Source organism: Chelon labrosus (assembly GCF_963514085.1).
Source record: "Chelon labrosus genome assembly, chromosome: 2".
Lineage (NCBI taxonomy): Eukaryota > Metazoa > Chordata > Actinopteri > Mugiliformes > Mugilidae > Chelon > Chelon labrosus.
The window spans coordinates 32,156,022-32,174,447 of NC_140338.1; the positions used below are offsets into that span (position 1 = coordinate 32,156,022).

General features: G+C 42.5%; 2 protein-coding genes across 2 annotated transcripts in view; one reads left to right on the forward strand and one right to left on the reverse strand.

Annotated features, from left to right (window-relative positions):
* Positions 1-7,049: 7,049 nt before the first annotated feature.
* The window catches only part of LOC311508634 (alpha-1,6-mannosylglycoprotein 6-beta-N-acetylglucosaminyltransferase B-like), a 110,458-nt gene continuing 99,081 nt past the window's right edge, over positions 7,050-18,426 (reverse strand). Inside the window, exons 16-17 of the mRNA XM_084573493.1 lie at positions 9,354-9,637; positions 7,050-8,331 (exon numbers count right to left, since the gene is read on the reverse strand). Of these exons, the coding sequence (XP_084429619.1) occupies positions 8,133-8,331; positions 9,354-9,637 (483 nt within the window). The 3' untranslated portion in view covers positions 7,050-8,132. The remainder of the gene's footprint in view (positions 8,332-9,353; positions 9,638-18,426) is intronic.
* On the forward strand, positions 11,007-18,062 carry LOC311508626 (uncharacterized protein). The gene is made up of 2 exons (XM_084573479.1): positions 11,007-11,071; positions 11,380-18,062. The coding sequence occupies exon 2, from the start codon at positions 11,675-11,677 to the stop codon at positions 17,747-17,749; it is 6,075 nt and encodes a 2,024-aa protein (XP_084429605.1). The 5' UTR covers positions 11,007-11,071; positions 11,380-11,674; the 3' UTR covers positions 17,750-18,062.

The following is an 18,426-nucleotide window of genomic DNA, read 5'->3' on the forward strand; positions in this document are numbered from 1 at the left end:
TTGATCAGCAAAATAGTTGCCAATTCATTTTCTAATCTTTTAGATGATATGATACATTGCCACATCTTCACATGAAAACTAACTAAACTAAACAAATAGTATTCAAGATTACCTCAATCAGCTACTACACCAAAGATGTGATTAAACATTAATGCATCAGTAAATGATCCAATGAATTGACGACAGCAATGATAAGGATTTGATAAACACTTCTGAGGACACGTTTGAAGATTTAGTGTATGACAATACTGCACTGAAAAATACTGTGTGCCTCCTGGTTTCTCTGGCACACATTATTAATTAAATCAACAAAGGTCACTGATTTCACAATAAAAGTCGGAACAAAAGATTTAGAAAATTCAAACACCAACTCTTGAATTTCCAAAAGCAAGAACTGTGCAAGAATTTGTATCTTCTTTGTGACTGGTTTTGGATGGAAATTAATTTGTGCACCTTGGTAAGATATACAAAGCTAGCTACCACATAGCAAAAAAAAGCCACAGATGTTGTTGTGTGATGTACTGCCCAAAACAACTTTTGTACTTCTATTGTCCCTGATCAAACCTAGTGTCACAGTGCCAGAAGATGTCGTGGACTGGCAATAAAACAAGTGCCATTCTCTCACGTTTGTTCCATCAAAAATGATTTTGAAGTTGTTATTAAAGGTAAAATAGCTACATAATGTTGATTTAACCTACAGTTTAATTATATTACTGTATTTTGACATTTGAATCTTAAAATCTTTTTAAAATGACAGACAAAGCATGCACACCACAATTCTCAGTCCCAATATTTAGTTTAGTGTTATTAGACAAAGAAAAGCATGATTGTCACAGTCAAGAAGCAGAAGACGTACACACCTACTCACTCTGACTGCTGAGGGACAAATAACTACAGCTTGTTCTGGTATTTCTTGTCAGCACGCCATCACTAATCCAACCAACAAAACAAAAACAAAAAACAATCAGGTGCATAAACAGTGAATCATTTCTGACAATGCTCCTTGTCATAAGCCACACAGCACTGTTGGCTGCGATGCATATAGTGTATAATCACGACCATGAAAGTTGATACAGACTGTTAGAATGGAAATTAACACGGTTTGTCTCTAGTGGAGAACAAAAAGCAGCATCAGAATAAATGTATGGTACCTCTTAGTCACACAGGAGACTCCTTTAGACAGAAGGCAGATGAGTTGTTTTCAGTGAAGGAGGCTTGATTAGACATCACACTCAGTGATCAGCTATTCTCTGTGTAAATGTTCCCCACTGTGGATTCTCTGACAGGCAAAATCTGTTCTGCTTTTTTAGTCTTTTTCAGTGAGCTTTGACTTTTACTGATCCAGGCTGCTACTGGATATTCTTCAGGTTTTGAAGTCTTGATGGGACACCGACAATTCTAATCATCCAAACAAATTATTATTTGTCATTTTCTCCCTAGACACAGAGTGAATACAGACAAATGAAATGGCTGTTAATGACATTTGAAGTTATTTCTTCTGATTTACTTTGTTACTGTGTTTGGTTTATGTGCTTCTGCCCGGATGGAGCCTTCAGCCAAGATTCCTTCTGGAAAGTAAAATATATTCTGCTGGAAATGTAGCCTGGAGGCATTTTGATGAAGCGTATTTACTGTAACCTCATGCTGTGGGCTGTATCTTCCCACACCCACACACACACCCACACACACACTCTGTGTCCTTCAGTGGCAAGTCATGAGGTTTTTTTTAATTTGACAGAGGTCCTCCAAAAACAGGAGATGCAGCTGCTGGAAAAAATGCTCCATCTGGTTACTAGGCAGCCATGTGTTAACTTTGAAAGTCACCCTGAGAGGAGATAAAGACTCAGAGAGAGATAGAAAGCTCAGAGTTTATAGGCCCAGATTAATATCTGATGGTCATAATAAAACTATGCAGTTGAGAACAGACATTACCTGCTGATATTAAGGCAATAAACCTCACCTCCAATGATTTATAGTCATATTTACCTAATTTACATGAGTAATTTACATAAATTCTTTAATAGAGGGATTCTGTTCATGGAGGGTCATGGTGTGCAGTTTAACATGGAGGTAGAGGTCAGGAAGGCATATGGCAATAGTAGGCATTTATTTCTTTAGCTAAGACCTGTGTTAAAGTCCTATATCATGCTGAACTTTGAAATGTTGCCATTATTCCTCATTTACAGGAACCATGGGCACAATATTTATCTAAGCTTAAAGCAGTACTTTGACTTTTTGGGAGATAAATTGAACTTGAACTCCTAATTGTTGATATGATATGATATATGAGAAGACATCATTTTTAGGGGCCGTACACAGGAAGAGCCTAGCAGCGGTGTGGTGACTATGTTGAGGAAATTCATTGAGCTGTAGTGGTGCCAGGGGGAGGAAAGGTGACGTGACTGAGGCGACAGATAATATGAATGGTAACCAAAGAGCCCAGAACAACTGACATCAGCGTCAGATCACACCATGCGTCGCTGTTTGAGCCAACGTGGACATAATGGAAGACGACCGAGGACGACTCCACTGCTGATCATAAAACGAGGCATCCAAAGAAAAGAACACTGTACCTACTATGAAACACTGATGAGGCTCATTCATGTTCTGGAGCTGCTTTGCTGCATCTGGCACAGGGAGTTTTGAATCTGTGGAGGGTACAATGAAATATCAAGACCATCAAGGCATTCTGGAGCAAAATGTGCTGCCCGGAGTCAGAAAGCAAACAGCAAACAGACAAACAAACAGCTATAAACACCCAAGAATGGCTGAGAACAAAAAATTGGACTATACTGAAGTAACCTTCCATGAGCCTGAATCTAAATCCCATTGAACATCTGTGCATGGAGCTGAAACATGCAGTCTGGAGAAGGTACCCTTCAAACCTGAGACAGCTGAAGCAGTTTGTCAACAGGTCCAGAAGTCTCTTTGAGAGTTACAGAAATGGCTTGATTGCAGTGATTGCCTCAACAGGTTGAGCAACAAAATATTAACTTAGGGATACCATCATTTTTGTCCAGGCCAGTTTCTTTAGTTTGGTTTTTTAAATTATTCCGCTGAACCACAATTTAAAAGCAATGTCTGATTTTCATTAGGAAGTTTTCAGTAAATCTTTTTTTATTACTACTTTTGTCAGTTTCAGATTATTTTAGTGAACTTTGTGAGTTTTCTTTCTTTAACACAAGGGTACCAACAATTTTGTGTGTAAATATACAAGAGGGTTACCTAGGCAGCCAGAGACAGGATCGTCCACTAAAACAAATCAGTTTATATGTGAGCAGGACTTTATATAAGACGGCCGAGACTTTCTGAAATCTACCTGCTGGTTGCCTGGCAACTTCATTCCAGGAAGTGGCAGCACCTGGAGTAGTTCAGTACGTCCTCCACTACAACTTCTCTTTTTAAACTTTTCTTTCTTGTTTTTGTAAAGATAAAAAAATGTCATGTGTGAATTGGTAAGCTTTGGAAGTGCTGACAGGTGAATTATATGAATGATGAACAGAGTCAGACTAAGGTATTCCCCTGGTTTCCATCTTTCTGTGATGAAAGTTTGCTTCTGGCTATAGTTTCATGTTGAACAGGCTTTGTATTAGAATGATGACAATGTTCTACCTCTGAGCGTTCCACTAAAAAGAAAGTCCTATGCAACCACATGAGCTGCTACGTGATACTGGAAAACTAAACCCTAATTAAAAAGTAACAAATCACCTAATTCAGGCCATAATGTTTTCTTCTTTTCAGTCAATGCAAAGTGTGCTCAGCTTTTACTTTTTGCCTGTGACTTAATTTATGCTGTGGCATCATTAGACATTATGCCAATATATCTGGTTTGAATACTGCCATTGGCTGCAGCCCCCTCAGATGTGTGTCCCTAAAAAGAAAGAACGGAGTTGCTGCACGGTGCCCGAGTGATTTTTATGATCTTTGTAAATATTTCACTCAAAGAAATTGATGAATTGCACAGATGAAAATTATTCACTGCGGTCTGAATGGCCTCCGGTGTTAAATTGAAATCAGTGCGAGCTGGTGAATAGGGTGACATTCTTTTTATTTTTTTCGTGCCAGTGCAGGTCAATGGGGATTTGATGAATCTAATCTAGCATTCACACTTTTGATTTATTATGCATTGATATCTGCATTACTCACTAGGATTCAGACCAAGAGCACTGTATTACTAACACACAATGCAGTTAATATGACACACAGTCAGCATTTCAGAGTAAATCAATGAACTGCATGTATCTGGTTAGTCAGATCTAGCTTTAAAAATCACTAGATGCTGTTATTGAAATAAACATCTCGCATTGCACTGAATCATGCAGATGAACTGACATATAACATATTACAAAAACATAAGTTGTCTCTGGCTGCTTGGGGAGCGATGGACCGAGAGGATTTTGGAGCATGTGGCCAAACGTAGGGCAGAGATATAAGTGACCTGGGACAACTGGAATCTCTTAGGTTAGCTTCGCAGGCCAAGTATGGTAAGGAACGATCAGGCTCTGGAAGTTCACTAGGTTAAAATAATTGAAGCAGTATGGAAGTTTATATTCAGTTCATGGGTGTTTCAGGGTACTCAAAGCTATACTCGGAGTGCATTGGTATTTTTACCCAAACTGCTATTCAGTATATTTATTTAGTAATTACCTCTCTATGCTGCATGTTACAGCAGTTTTCAATGATGGATGCTGAGGCTGCCATTCCCACTCTGGACTGAAACCGCACACAAGGGATTCACAGGAAATGCTGCATGTTTATAATCTAGCTAATATATCTTCAGAGTTTTATCTCACCATCATCAGAACAAAACATGTTGAGGTGCTGCTACCATTAATAGCATTTGTTGTCTGAAACAACAACAGCAGCATGGAACTCAATGCACAGGAAAATAAATTATCTGAACCCTTGTGAATTATGTATCTGCATTTATGATCTAGAGTTCCATCAATTTTTACTGATAACACACAAAACATTGTGAATGCTGAATTCAAACAAAAGTTAACTGGAGTCAGGAATGAGCACGCCTAGAATCCAATTAATGAAACAAGGCTGGAGGTGAGGGTTAATGTTACTTTGACCATAAAAAAATATGACTACAACATATATAAATCACACAGGTGTGAAGCATTCCTTCCTTTAAAAGAGATCTCAGAATACTTATGATACAGAATTGCTGTAAAATGTTAAGTAATATGGAATAGTCAGGATATTTCAATCCATATTTAGACAGATTCTCCATAAATAGAGACAATTATACACATCGATCAGCCTCAACATTAAAACTACTGACAGGTGAAGTAATTAACATTTACATTTATTGTTACATTTAGTGACAATATCATGCTCTGCTGGGAAACTGTTGGACCTGGTATTCATGTGGATGTTACTCAGACATGTAGCACCCACCTAGACCAGACCAGGCACCCCCACCCCATAGCAATGACACTCCTTGATGGCAGCAGCCATCCCCAGCAGGATGCAGCCTGACACAGAAACACACACAAAAACGGTTTAGGAAAACTTGAAGAACAGCACAAGGTGTTGACCTGGCCTCCAAATTCACTCCCAAACTGATCAAGTATCTGTGGGATGATCCACAGAGGCCCCTCCCCTCAACCCATAGGACCCAAAGGCCCCCACTAACAACATTCTGTTGCCAGACACCACAGGACACCCTCAGAAGGCCCATGTCCATTCTCTAATGAGTCACAACTGTTTTGGAGACACAAGGGAGACCTGCACAATATTAGGAAGGTGGTCATAATGTTATGACTGATCAGTCAGACCTTAACCCAGTAGAAATACTATGGAATAACCTGAAGAGAGTCATTCACAACAGACTTCAATGGTTCTGTGAGTTCTACCATTAGTCCCAAATTTGTCCTGTGCAGATCGGACGAGTCGAGCAGTAATTAAAATCCAAGTGTTCTTTTAATTGTCTAGCTTCATGAATATTTAAAGTTGTGTTCAATAAAGGCATTAAGATCATAATTAGGCACTTTCCGATCAAGGAGTTCTTAGTTTAACTACCCACTGGGGAGCTCCCCCGAGAACTATAGACCTTCAAGGGTTTTTAACTTTCTGTTTGCATTCGCACCATTGAGGAACCCTCAACTGATGCATTTAGCCTCAATAACACCTGGACATCACTGTTGAGTCCAGTTCCATTGTAAGTGTTCTTGTTTGCATCGCTAATCTTTTACCAATTGTTTGCACCACTACATTTTTTTTATAAAATGCTCAGTAGTGCTGTGCCTATGCATTACCTTACACTTATGTGACTATAGTTAAAACCTAAAAAGATGAGCTATTATAAAAACTTGAGATTTTGTCAGTTCCTGCAGTGCAGACACAAACAATTAGATAATTCCTCCAACAGGAACTATGAAAACGTTTCTGTGGTCCAAATGCGCCTGTTGTTTGTGTGTTAATGGTTGCTGATTTTTGAGTTAATGTACTTGTCAATTAGATACAGATCAGGGTTTATGTATCCACTGTGTCTTAAAAACAAGAAAACAGTCTTTCTCTGCATTTTTTTGAGTGCATATCATTTTAGATATTGTATCGAGACGTGGAACAACATAAAGGCAGATGAAGAGCTGCAGGCGACAGGATCACACCTCCAACTCCTCAGCAAGCCAACCAGCTTTACTGATCTCTGCTGCTGTGTGGGGCATGGAGAATCAGATTGCAGTTGCTCATGGCATGATGAAAATAAAAAGTTAATTAATGACTTTTGTTTTTCAGCCTGGCTGTGTGGTAAATAGATGTAATTGTAAGGTAGATAGAATTGTTCTTGTATTACTGATGAAGTCGCCCAGTGAGTGTTTTTTGCCCCCAGAATTCAGTGAATGCATTAAGTATTAAAAACGAATGCTGTTATCCACCAGGAGAGAGATCTTTAGAATAATAACTTGTACCAAAACCATAGACCAACAAAACATTGTAAGATTCACATAGGCTATGAAAAATAAATTCTTAAATCCATCATTTCTTCCTCCCGTCAGTCACTTCTTAGCTACTTACTGGCACCTTCGAGCTGTGCTGTCAGCTCCACATGAGAAGGATCAGATATCTCTCCCTAGAGGTGGATGGATTGAGGGAAATCTGGATCAACGTGAACGGTGGGAAGATTTCAACAGATGGGAGTAGGAGCAACCCACCAACCTATAAAGATAGGAAGGAACTGAGTGAAGACCAGACACAGTATAAAACCCACCTCAACACTATGATCCATTCAGATTTTTATTTAAGGATTTTTCCATTACAAAGCCCAGAGGACTCTTTAAAAATCCAGTCAAGAGCTCTAAAGGCTTATTTATTGAAAAATAATCTTGTGCCCTTAATCTTTGTCCTCTCTCTCTTCTCCTCTTTCGTTTTCTGACCAGAGATGATTGCATTGACTGATGTTGCCTCGGACTTGGGGTTTAGTCAGATAAATGACTCTGTTCATCACTGGAGGAGGGGAGAAAAAGCTGGCCAGATAACCTGGTTGTCCATCATCCTTTGTCCAAGTGCAGAGAGGAGATTGGATATTGACCCGAGGTTTCTTTCTCCAAGCCAAGATATTTGAAGACTCTGTTGTGGAATGACACTCAGTGTTTCGCAGTCACGCCCTTCTTTAAGTGTATATTTTCTAACTTAAACCCCTTTTTTTGTCAGTATGCAGCTCAAGAAATGAAACAGTGAGTATAATGTCACCAGTCGGCTTCTTGTAAAAATTATTTTGTAGTCAAGGGCTTCATGTGAGAGTTTGTTGGTTGGTAACCCAGTATTCTGTGGAATACACCTCCCAATTGTACACGACACCTGGAGCACATGGAAATGCTGTTCTAAGAAGGTCTTACTGCTCTGTGTTTCCAGCCTGTTGCAGAATAACTACATCATTCAAAATCCTCACTTACAACCCAACCGCTATTCAGGCTTGAGCACTTCAAATGCATGCATGCCCATCATTCCACATTTACTTTTTTTTTTTTTTTTACTATTTTAGAGAGAGGCTGCCTCTCTGCACCACCAGGTCATTTGTCACAGGTCTACTCTTGTTCTGTCCTGTCGCTGCCTTCCAGTGTCCCTTCCCCCTGCCAAACTGAATCTATTTCTTTAGTGTCTGTCCTTCAAGTGTCCCATTATTATAGACAGTCTCTGCACAGTGCCACCTGCCCGTGGCGGAAGTCCCTGCAGGGGCAGAGACGTCTGTATTTAGACGAGTGTCCTGCACAGCTGAAGAGTAGTGGATCCCGCTGAAGGCCGCACTCCTGTCGCACTACCGAGAAGGCTGGGAGGATGTGATTGATCTCAGAGTCCAGCACGTCACACTGAACATCCAACCTGAGGGGTGGCACAGCGGAACACATACTGAATACAATGTGGGTTTCATCACAGCAAAAATACACACGAATAAAGTTGAGAAAAGTAACAGAAAAGTGGCAAAACCTCAACATAAATAGATTGAAGGGAGAGATTTCAGCGCTTTCATTACGCTACAGATGCCAGTTTAAAAGAGAACAAATGAACTAGAAAAGGTGGAAAAGTGGCAAGAAAGTTGGAAAAACTATGAGACAGGTAAGAGGCGTCAGTGTGAAAAATATAACTTGTGTGAGAAAACAGACGTTAGCTACAAGGAGGAGTAACTGAACAGAAACAAAGGAGAGCGGCAGTGTAAACCGAGACGGATCGAAAAAAGCAAACACAAAAGATTCTTGGAAGATGAACTAAAAGCAAAGAGTAAGAGTCAGTATTTGGAGGAGAGACTCAAACACCAGCAGAATTTCAGTCTCGAAGCTCAAGAGAAGGAGATGTTTGAAACAGAGGTGTCTGGTTCAACAGCCAGAAGCTGGCACAGTAAAGTAAACAAACATCTGTTAAACATTGCATAACATCAGTGTCAGTCTAGAGTTCAAATGTGGAATCCTTCCAAATACGAATCATTCACTTAGGAATTAGTTATAATTTCTAATGTGAAACGTGTAGATCTTTTTTCAGTCTTACTTTATTCTAGCATAATTTTAGTAGCTTTACCAATAATACTAGTTGCCATGTAGGAACATTTAGTTTCAAATATAGATTAAGATAATCATTTATTAAATAAGATCATTTATCCAGTTTCACCAATTCAAACTATTTAAATAGTAAGGTCAAGATCTCACAATACTATACAGAGAGACCTGTAGCCAAGAGCTCTTGGCAGCAGTGCGGGGGGAAAAACTCCCTTTCAACAGGCAGAAACCTCTGACACATCCAGACTCAGAGTGGGTGGCCGTCTGCCTCAACCAGTTTGGGTGAGAGGAGAGAGGAGAAACCGAAAAACAGCATACAGCTTCATTGCATTACATTACATGTGGCTGACCTACCCGCGCAGAGCCTCCTTGTTGTTGATGAAGCGGAAGTGAGCAGGTTCACAGACGAAACCAGCTGACTGGCAGGAGTCCACACAAGACTGGCCTTCCTGAGATACAAGCAGCCTGAGGGAGCTCAGAGGAGGCCAGGCAGTGGGGGCCGTCACATTGGATGCCCAGCCGAGGGCTGTGGAGTTGGGCAGGGGCACAAACAGAGGTCCTATCATCCTGTTGCCACCTGTAGACCCTGGTCTGGAGAGGTTGGTTGGAATGAAGGGAGGCTCTGGGATACAGAAGTCCTGGAGGTGACAGATATGATAGAATCCATTTGTGTGGTATCATTCTGGGGCTGTACACTATTAGAAGAGTAGTTAATAGAGTGCCATTTAGTGTCTTACACTCCAGTAAAAGGTGGGTTAACAGAAGATAGCAACTGAAAGCTTGTCTCCTGCAGAATGTGCTACTTCACCACCACCTCTTCTAGTTACATCCAATACTGATTATATCCAGTATAGGTAGAACCAGCCAGGGACAGCCACCAACAGCACACTAAAACTGTGTTTATACAGAGGCATACTGTTGCATGAGTCGCTTGTTAGCAGTGCAATAGCATCAGCTTCAGTCCTGCATTTGTGTCTAAACAAGATGCCTTCAGGCACAGTATTGAGTGACCTGCCCTCAATACTGTGCCAGAAGGCATCCAGGCATGTGTTTTATTCAAGTGTACTACACGATCACTGTAGTTTCCACATGTACAATGGAATTTGAACAGACTTGAAGTGAAATATACTTTGGGTTTACACCTGTATAGCATAATAAATGTACCACATATAAATAAAAAGAAATATAAAAGGCACCAGGCTCTCACATGTTCAGCACAGACAAATGTTACTGTTGCTTAAAACTGCCATCTTTGTCCCAGCCGTATTGATTAAAAGGATTCTTTAGACAATGGATAACTGAGTTTTGGTCATTTAATTTTTTTTCACTGCTGATATGGGAGGCTAAGCTACACATAACTCACAAAACTCACATAACAGTAATACTGCCTCCGCAGTGTTTCTGTGGTTGCGTGGTGACATTGTGATAGCCATGTTGGGAAAAAAGTTCACCCCCAATATTTATTTCTGCAGCACATTTTATTCCCAGAATACGTCTACAAGCTTGATCTCAAAATACTGCATTATTACTGCACCGTTCATTCTTTCACACCTGTATACCCCCAGATTTAAGCTGTGTTCCAAACAGCCTGTTTCAGTATCTGTTGCTTTTAATGCAAATGAGCTGCTGCTGCTGCTGCTGCTGTTGCTGCTGCTCACACCGATCTCCAGAAGGGAGCTGTGTCTTTTCTTGGTGCTATAGGTAACAGCAGGAGGAGACTGGTAAAGAAAAAAGGCACTGTACTTGTCATGTCAGAACACAAGTCATCTCAAGAGCAGAGGGGAATCTGCACTCCAAACCTGTAGAGGGCAACCACACACAGGAACTCAACAGGTGCTCAACAGGAAGTCTTATAGGGACCATATTTGCCTGCGCACCCACTGAAAAGCATGGCATGAAATGTTTGGATGCTGCTAACCTCCTCACTAGCTCTTGGAAGTCAAGACTGCATTTCATTGCTGCTAACCTCCTCACTAGCTCTTGGAAGTCAAGACTGCATTTCATTGTTGTTAAACTCCTCACTTGCCTGAAGAAAAGACCACAACTCCTGATCAATCCAGAAGACGCAACTGGTATGGATTGAACAACTTTGGTTGATTGATTGGTGTAATGAAGTCATGCTTCTGGAGTGAATTATTATTATTATTATTATTATTAAGGACATTACAGTTTGTTATGCTATGCTATGAATATTGGTGAATTTAATTAAGTGAATTTAATTAAGTGATGACGACCTTATGTAACTGTTTGAGACCCTAAGTTAACTTAAATTACTTTTGTTTAAGAGTAGTGTAAAGTTTGTTTAAGGATAACTTTGAAAGAAAACATTTGCTGTTATTTATTTGAAACTAAATGAATGTTTTTTTTCTGTTTCTTGAAGGTTATCAACCTATTCTATTTTGTTTTATTATCTTCAAATCCATCATTTATTCAACTGAAAACTGAAAACTCAACCTGTCGTTAAGAAAATAAATGGAAAATAAGAAGAATTGAGTTGTCCTTTGCATCTCTTGAAGATTGATCAAGCAGTTTTTCAAGTTTGGGCAGAGTTGTGGTCACAAAAACACACAGAACTTGACAGTTGATAACCACGCGTGGCAGGAAGACGAGGATCAAAGGCCTGAAGTCAAGCTGTTGACGCAAAGGAAAGAAGAAATAACTGGAAATTCTTCAACATGGCGAAGGAGACTCCCGGGAAGACAGTCAAGCAACTGAAGCAAGAGAGGACCTTAGCTAAAACTGCCTTCACCAAGCAAGCAAACTACCTGGGCAGAGCTGCAAAGAGCATGATCAAGCATGAGCTACAAGAGGAGTTCAGCAAGCTCAGTTCCCTGGCAAGGCATGTCAGTGATGCAAATGAGGAGTACAGGGCTGGCCTACTGGCGGATAATGAAGCTGGAACTGATGAGGACAAAGAAGTCAAGCTTGGCAAGGACCAGGAGGATGAGCTTGAAAAGACAATGGATGAGTGTGTCGCGAGACTGGATGAAGTCCGGAAAGCGGTCCAATCTAACCTCTGGCAAAGGTATGGTGACGAGGAGGTAAGCTCTGCAATCCAAGAAGCAGCAGTAGCCTGTGAAAGAGCTCATGCATGCCCCATCACTGCTATCAATAGGGATGGCTATGAACTGCAGATGGAAGGAGTGAGGAGGCTGATCCATGATGCAAGTGCAAGCCTGAAAGACTGGGAAAGATGGATCCCACCTGATCAGACAGCATACCTGGAGGACAGGGTAAAAGACCTGAGAGCATTTGGTAGCAACCTTGAAGCCAGAAGGGCAGAATTCCTCACTGCACAAAGAGTCACAGAAGAGGAAAGGAGAGAACCTCAACCTATGGCAGTTCAACAACCAGTGATGAGATTAAAGCCAACCAGTCTACCTAAATTCGCTGGGTTCAAGAGGAACTTCTACAGATGGAGAAGAGACTGGGAAAGCCTGCAAAGACAGGGAGAGCCAACCGGCTCGGTGGAAGTGAAAAAGTTCCAACTCCTTGACAGTGTGGACGAGAGAATATGCAGAGACCTACGCCTATCAACATACAACAGTGCTGAAGACATATTTCGAGTGCTTCAAAATAGGTATGGAAATAAGCCAGCAATCACCTTGGAAATAATTGAGGACCTGGAGAGGATCCCCCCTGTAAAGTCACACCAGCCAAGGAAGGTGATTGACCTAATTCAGGCTGTGGAAAAGGCCTTGAATGACCTCATCGAGCTTGAAAGCACTGGAGCCATCAAAAATCCCCTGGTGATCAGATCCATAGAGAGCAAACTGCCAGACAATGTGAAAAGAGATTGGCTCACATTCATGGTCAATCCAAGAAACAGAGTCACACCGGACAACCACTTCGACAGCCTACTCACATTCTTAAAGACTCAGGAGGATATTCTAGAGAGACTAGACCAACTAGGTGTAAGTGAAAAATCTGAAAAGAAGCCTACTTACCTGGAGAAGAAGTATGCTTCCACAAAGTCCACAAGGAAAGCAGAATGCGTTGTCTGTGGTGACGAAAGACACAGTGAGAAGATCTTCTTTTGCAAGAGGTTCAAAGAACTAAAGCCTAGCGAGAAGCTAATTGCTGTTGAAAAGCTGGGAGCATGTAGAAGATGCCTCATGTGTCATGCAGAGGGGGAGGAATGCGTGGACAAATACCTGTGCAGGAACAGAGACTGCAAGAGAGGAAAATCCTCAGACCATCATTTCTTTCTTTGCTTGAAGGGAGGATTCAAAGACAAAGAAGTGGGAAAACCCAGCACCAGAAGGCAAGCATTCACAGAAGAGCAGGAGAAATTAATATCTGAACTCACCCCAGTCATGGCAGAAAAATTCAGGAAGGCTTTCACCAACATGGCTGAAAAAACACACTGCACTGAAAAGAACCTACCTGGAGTGATGAACTCAAATACATGTGAGTTACCAGTTATTCTTATGCTTCTGGAAGTAACCGCCAATGCAGGACAGAAAATTGGAACCCTCATTGACTTGGCGTCGGATACCAATTACATCACTCACAGAGCGGCCAGAAGACTGAAGCTACGGAGTGAAAAGATCACGCTTGTTGTCCATGGAGTCGGAGGCATGGCTATAAAGGTAAAGACCAACAGATATTTACTCAAAGTGAGAGTCAAGACACCTGAAGGGACAGAGAAAGCCCATGAGCTCATCTGCTACGGCTTGGATGAGATTGCAAGAGTGCACAGAACAATCAAACCACAACAGCTCAAGAAGTTTTTCCCTGACACCAACCTGGAAGACCTTCAGAGACCAAAGCATGTTGAGCTTCTCATCAGCCACCGTGAAGGAAGACTTGCTCCACAAAGAGTAAAGGTAGTAGGAGACCTTGTTCTTTGGGACGGCCCATTAGGAAAGACTGTTGGCGGAGCACATCCAGACCTGTGTGAAATAGTGGATATGGCACTGCATAATTCTGACACTCACTTTGCACGATCGATGAGAACCGCAGCAGTGAAGTATCAAGAAATTGCTGAAGAGCAAGAGTTCAAAGCTGAAACCAAAAGCACAGTTGCTGGCAGAGAGTTCTTAAACTGGTGGAAATGGGACAGCATTGGAGCAGCCTGCGAACCCCTGTGCGGTGGATGCCGGTGCGGAAACTGTCAACCAGGAGGCAAAGACATGACTTTGAGTGAGGAAAGAGAGCTGGAAATTATCAGACAAGGCCTCACCTATGTGAAAGCGGATGTTCACAGTCAGGAGCCTCACTGGGACACAAAGTATCCCTGGATTGAAGACCCAAGTTCCCTGCTCAACAACAGGAATGCAGTGGAAGCCACCTTTCTAAGGACAGAGAGACAGCTCAAGAGAGAACCAGAGTGGCGTGCGGCATACACAACTCAAGTCCATGAGATGGTGGAGAGGGGAGCAGCCAAGAAACTCACCAAGGAGACCATCGCCAACTGGAAAGGACCAGTATGGTACGTCAGCCACTTGGTGGCACCAAACCCTCACTCCATTACAACACCTGTGCGACTGGTATGGAACAGCAGTCAGAAATTTAAAGGGCTCAGCATGAATGACCTCCTTCTGAAAGGGCCTGATGTCCTTAATCCCATCCGAGCTGTGCTGCTAAGATTCAGAAGAGGAGTCCATGCTGCTCTTGGTGACATTAAGAAGATGTATAATTCTGTGTGGCTTGAAGACCTGGAGATGCACCTCCACAGATTTCTCTGGAGAGACAGCGAGGATGAAGAAATTGAGGAATATGCCATCACCAGAGTCAACATTGGCGATCGACCAGCAGGGTGTATCGCACAACTGGCCATGAGAGAGACAGCAAAGCTGCCCATTTTCACTCACCTGGAGGAGGAGCGTAGGATCCTTGAAGAGGATTCCTATGTAGATGACATCCTAACATCCCACAATGACCTGGAAAAACTAGACAAAACCACCAAAACAGTTGAAGAAATCCTAAAGGCAGGTGGATTCTTCCTCAAGCCGTGGGTCCGGTCAGGCCAAAGTGGGAGGCAGGAGTATGCAGCAGAACATCCAGCATCTTCAAATCGAGTCTTCATTCTTCCCAACCAGATGAGAGATGGAGACAACAAAGCCCTTGGAGTGGGCTACCTGGTTGAATCAGACAAACTGTACCTCATGACCTCGATTAACTTTTCGAAGAGGAAAAAGAAGATGAGAGTCAGCCAAAATCTCCTTGAAAAAGAGGTGAGGGAAAAAACTCCAAACCCGCTAACTAGAAGACAACTGCTTAGCCAAGTAGCTAGCTTATATGACCCAATAGGCCTCGCAACACCTGCCAAACAAAAGGGTGCCATCCTGGTCAGAAAAGCTTTTCAAGAAACTGGAGGAAAATCTCTGGCACAGGACACATGGGACAGACCTCTGTCTGAAAGACTGAGAGAAGAAGCCGTCCACCTGTTTGAGGAATACACACGTCTCAGCCAAGTAACCTTCCACAGAAGCCTCACACCAGTCAAAAGGATTGGAGGTCCCTGGGGAATAACATTCTCTGATGGGAGTGACCAGAGCTACGGAGCTGTCGCATACTTCAGGTGGGAGACTGAACAGGGCATCCTGGTCCGGCTTGTTGAGTCCAAAGCAAAGCTCACACCACTGGACCAAAAGGGAGAACCAGTAAAGGCTGAGGTCTGTGGTGCTGTCTTTGCTGCAAGACTCAGAAAATACATCGAAAAACACAGTCGAATGCAAGTTGAACGTTGGTTCCATCTGCTGGACAGTCAAACCGTGCTAGGAGCAATCCAAAGAGACAGCTATGGGTTCCAAACATTTTTTGCAAACAGGGTTGGAGAGATCCAGAAATCCACATCTGTTGAAGACTGGAGATGGATTTCAGGTGAACAAAACATCGCTGACCTCGTAACGAGAGGAGCAACTTCAGAAGAACTCAAAGAGAACTCTGTGTGGCAAAATGGACCAGAGTTTCTGAAACGACCCGTTGGTGAATGGCCCATAAAGTCAGCCAAAGACATTGCTGCACATGCTAAAGAAGGCATAAACAAGCTCCAAAGGAAAGGTTTCACAGCAGCACTAACCCGAGCGCAGGTGAAAATGCTTCCAACCACTGCTCCAGGCAAAGCTGACCAAAGCAAGGACCTGCAAAGCATTCCAAATGGAGAAGAACGCCAAATCCGAGTCCAGAGACCACCTGCTGGTTCTGCAGTGAAAAAAATTGACATCAGCAAGTTCAGCAGTTTAACCAAGCTGACCAGAGTTATTGCATGGGTGTGGAGAGCTGCCACGAAGTGGAGAAAAGTACTGGTCAAGACCTCAGCCACAAGTAAGCCAAAGGAGGAGGGAATTCCTTCAGCCCAAAAGATCAAATCCAGAGCCAAAGAAGCTGCACTCACTGTAAGTGAGTGTAAAGATGCGCTCAGGGATATCTTCCTTGCGGCTCAAGAGGAGATAATCTTTCCAGGCACCACACTCAACAGACTTGCTGTGTACAGAGATGAGAACACCGGTCTTTTACTCTGTGGAGGAAGGTTCCAAATCTTCAATGAAGAAAAAACTGCAGTACCAATCTTACCTTGCACATCCTGGATATCTAATCTTCTAGCCCAGGAAGCTCACAATGCAAACCATGAGGAAATTGCAGGTACACTCCTCCGAATGAGAAGGAAAGCCTGGGTAGTAAGAGGCCGGAAACTGGCTCAAAAGGTTGTTAATGACTGCATAACATGCAGAAAAGCCAAGGCCAGGAGATGCCAGCAGATCATGAGTGACCTTCCACCTGAGAGAATAACACCAGCCAATCCATTCGAGTACACAACAGTGGACTTATTTGGACCTTACGAAGTGAAGGATGAAGTGAGGAAGAAGGTAAAGCTCAAAGTGTGGGGAATTGTCTTCTGCTGCATGGCATCCAGAGCTATACACACAGACCTCGTGAGTGATCAGTCAGCTGAAGGCTTCCTGTTGGCCTACCAACGATTCACAGCGCTGAGAGGACATCCGAGGAAACTGTGGTCCGATCCTGGAAAGAACTTTGTTGGAGCCAGACCTGCCCTCAAAGAGCTCTACACATTTCTGGACCAACTGGAAAGGTCAAACCTTGAAAATGAAGCCTCCAAACATGGCACAGAATGGAGCTGGAAAATCCATCCAGCAGACTCACCTCACAGGAATGGAGCCGCTGAAGCAGCTGTCCGCACTGTGAAACGAGCTTTGCACAATCTGGGAGGGAATGGAGTCTTCACATGGAGTGAGTTTCAAACCTTCCTTTACATGGCTTCCAACCTCGCCAATGAAAGACCTATTGATGCCAGGACTCAGAGTCGGGAGGACTGTGTGGAATACATCAGCCCAAATTCACTTCTGCTTGGAAGAGCTGGACCCAGTGGAGATCCAGGAATCTTTGACTTTGAAGGTTACTCTTACAAAAGACTGAGAGCCATCCAAACAGAAGTTGACCGGTTTTGGAGGAAATGGAGCCAGTTAGCAGGACCAAACCTGTTTCTCAGGACCAAGTGGCACACAGCACACAGGAATGTGGCTATTGGAGATGTTGTCTGGCTAGCTGACCAGAACACCCTGAGAGGTCAGTTCAGACTTGGCAGAGTTGTTGATGTCAACACTGACAAGAAAGGAATTGTAAGGGATGTACATGTCAGGACCTTTCCCAGCTACCCAGTCTCCACTGTCAAACTCACTCAAAAGATGAAAAAACCATCATCCAAAATACCTGCAACAATTCTTCACAGAGATGTAAGACGGATAGTTGTCCTGCTTCCAATTGAAGAGCAACAACAAAATTGAAGATAAGACGACTGAAACCAGTACATTATGCAACTGGTGTGACCTCCTTGGGTTGAATAACCAGGAGGTCAAGTGGGAGGTGTCATGTCAGAACACAAGTCATCTCAAGAGCAGAGGGGAATCTGCACTCCAAACCTGTAGAGGGCAACCACACACAGGAACTCAACAGGTGCTCAACAGGAAGTCTTATAGGGACCATATTTGCCTGCGCACCCACTGAAAAGCATGGCATGAAATGTTTGGATGCTGCTAACCTCCTCACTAGCTCTTGGAAGTCAAGACTGCATTTCATTGCTGCTAACCTCCTCACTAGCTCTTGGAAGTCAAGACTGCATTTCATTGTTGTTAAACTCCTCACTTGCCTGAAGAAAAGACCACAACTCCTGATCAATCCAGAAGACGCAACTGGTATGGATTGAACAACTTTGGTTGATTGATTGGTGTAATGAAGTCATGCTTCTGGAGTGAATTATTATTATTATTATTATTATTAAGGACATTACAGTTTGTTATGCTATGCTATGAATATTGGTGAATTTAATTAAGTGAATTTAATTAAGTGATGACGACCTTATGTAACTGTTTGAGACCCTAAGTTAACTTAAATTACTTTTGTTTAAGAGTAGTGTAAAGTTTGTTTAAGGATAACTTTGAAAGAAAACATTTGCTGTTATTTA

Bases quoted from the DNA above. Each gene is read 5' to 3' on its own strand.
- LOC311508626 (XM_084573479.1), top strand. From the start codon at position 11,675: ATGGCGAAGGAGACTCCCGGGAAGACAGTCAAGCAACTGAAGCAAGAG.